Consider the following 2,335-nt stretch of genomic DNA (forward strand, 5'->3'; position numbering starts at 1 on the left):
ACGGGAGGGAGAGTGAGCAAGGGAGAGAGAGAGAGAGAGAGAGAGAGAGAGGGGGGGGGGGGAGTGAGCGGTGAGAGAAAGAGAGAAAGATGGGGAGTGAGCGGTGAGAGAGAGAGAGGTAAAGAGAGAAAGGGGAGGTCTTGTTCATTTCTATAATTTAAATACTAAGAATTATGATTATTGTAATAATTATTACAAAAACCAACATTGGTCACTCGTTTTAAAATGTAACAGTTTAATTTTGTACAAAAGTATTGTTCACACTTCATTTTTGAAAAGTGGGTCATCTCTGTGAAAAGGTTAGGAACCACACACACACACACACACACACGCACACACACACACACACACACACACACACACACACACACACACACACACACACACACACACACACACACACACACACACACACACACACACACACACACACACACACACACACACACACACACACACACACACACACACACACACACACACACACTTGCAGGTCACACCACTTGAAGTAAATAAAACGAAACATTCAAATAGAACAATACTCACTGTGAAAACCGTTTTGTGTTTATTAAACAGAAGACAATAGAAGAATAATAGAAGAAGAATAATAGAAGAGAAGAATAAAACAAAAATTAGAATAAAAGTGTCAACAGAGAGAAAAGAAAAAAACAAGGCAAAGGAAATGTTTGTTTCCGTGCTTGACACTTGTGCAGCGGATGTTTTATTTTAAGGCACTAGAAGTCTTTGTGTATTTGTCGCCAGGTTTATTTTGTTCAGACATAATTCTTTGAAGCCCACATTGTGTTGTGTTGAAAGCTTGTTGTTGTTTTAATGGTGACACATTATACCACCAGGTGTGTCATGGCAAATCACACTCACACCTGGTGGAATAATATAGGACCTTTAAGAAATGTGTGCTTCCGTGGTCGAATATAAACATTATAATTAAGCAATAGATCCCGATAGGCTGTGGTATGTGCTCATTATACCACTGTTAAGGGGCGACCCCCTTCACAGTGGTATAATGAGCACATACCACTGACTGAAGTGATCTATTGCTTTTATACAACGGTTACTATTATGGCAAAACGAAAGTTATAGACACACTACATTAAAAAAAAAACAAGAAAGTCAAAATAGCTGTTTTTTTAAAGAATATAAAAAAGTTGTCCCTCCTGGCTGCCTTCCAAATGCACGACGGTCGCTATGCAACACACTTTAGCGTCCCTCCGAGAGAAGGCTCGGCTAGAGCGGTTCGCCGGCAATTTATCCTATGGAGCAGTTCACTCACCGCGTGGAAATTTCCGTGCGATAAAGTTTCCTAGGCCACTCCCAACAACTGCTACTTTGTAAGTTACCGTTTCTACTAAGTTCCGTTTCCGCCCAAAATGATTGGGCGTCATAGCAGTTATGTATACGCTCATTATACAACAGTTAGGAACCAATCAGATCGCTGGATTTAAGCCACCCGTTGTATAAATACACTTTTATAAAACAATATACACCTAGTGCGTACATATGTATAACCACATTTGTGTGTGTGTGTTTGTGTGTATGTGTGTGTGTGTGTTTGTGTGTGTGTGCCTGAGTAAGTGCGTACCTGAGTATGTGTGTTAAGAGGCGTGTGTGAGTGCGTGTGCATGTGTGTGTGTGCACGTGTGTGTGTGTGCCTGAGTATGCACCTGAGTTTCTTGTGTGCACATGTGTGTATTACGTGTGTGTGTGTGTGTGTGTGTGTGTGTGTGTGTGTGTGTGTGTGTGTGTGTGTGCGTGTGCGTGTGCGTGTGCTGTGTGTGTGTGTGCGCGTGTGTGTGTGTGTGTGTCCGGAAGATGGTTGTACTGGAGTGATGAAGATCGAAGAGATCATCAAGAATTCTTGAGTGGGGGTCAGGGGTCAAAGGTCAGGGATGAGAGGTCAGGGGTCAAAGGTCAGGGGAGAGATGTCAGGGGGGCAAAAATCAGCAGTGAGAGGTCAGGGGTCAGGGTCGTGCCCGGCTGTTGGTCTTGGGTCCAGCCTTCTTCCTGGGCTTGGGCAGCGGGGGTCCGTGGTCCACACCAAGCCCCCCGTCCTGGGGGAGAGGGAGAGGTTACAGACAACCTCACAATACACCACCATGATACACCACCCACTACACCACCCGAGAGGTTTCACATACACCAACAAACTACATCACCCTGGAGACACACATACACCCCAAAATACACCACCATGAGACGCCACCATAGAGGTACACATACACCCCATAATACACCATCCACTAACCCAACCTACAGATACACATACACCTCCAAAGTACACCACCTTGATACACAATCTACTACACCACCCGATAGG

General features: G+C 44.4%; 1 protein-coding gene across 1 annotated transcript in view; it reads right to left on the reverse strand.

The window, feature by feature from the left end:
• Positions 1–542: 542 nt before the first annotated feature.
• si:ch211-132g1.1 (T-cell surface antigen CD2) overlaps positions 543–2,335 on the reverse strand; it is a 17,243-nt gene continuing 15,450 nt past the window's right edge. The window contains exon 8 of the mRNA XM_060055550.1: positions 543–2,069. Within this exon, the coding sequence (XP_059911533.1) occupies positions 1,980–2,069 (90 nt within the window). The 3' untranslated portion in view covers positions 543–1,979. The remainder of the gene's footprint in view (positions 2,070–2,335) is intronic.

The sequence above is a fragment of the Gadus macrocephalus genome, chromosome 7 (assembly GCF_031168955.1).
Source record: "Gadus macrocephalus chromosome 7, ASM3116895v1".
Lineage (NCBI taxonomy): Eukaryota > Metazoa > Chordata > Actinopteri > Gadiformes > Gadidae > Gadus > Gadus macrocephalus.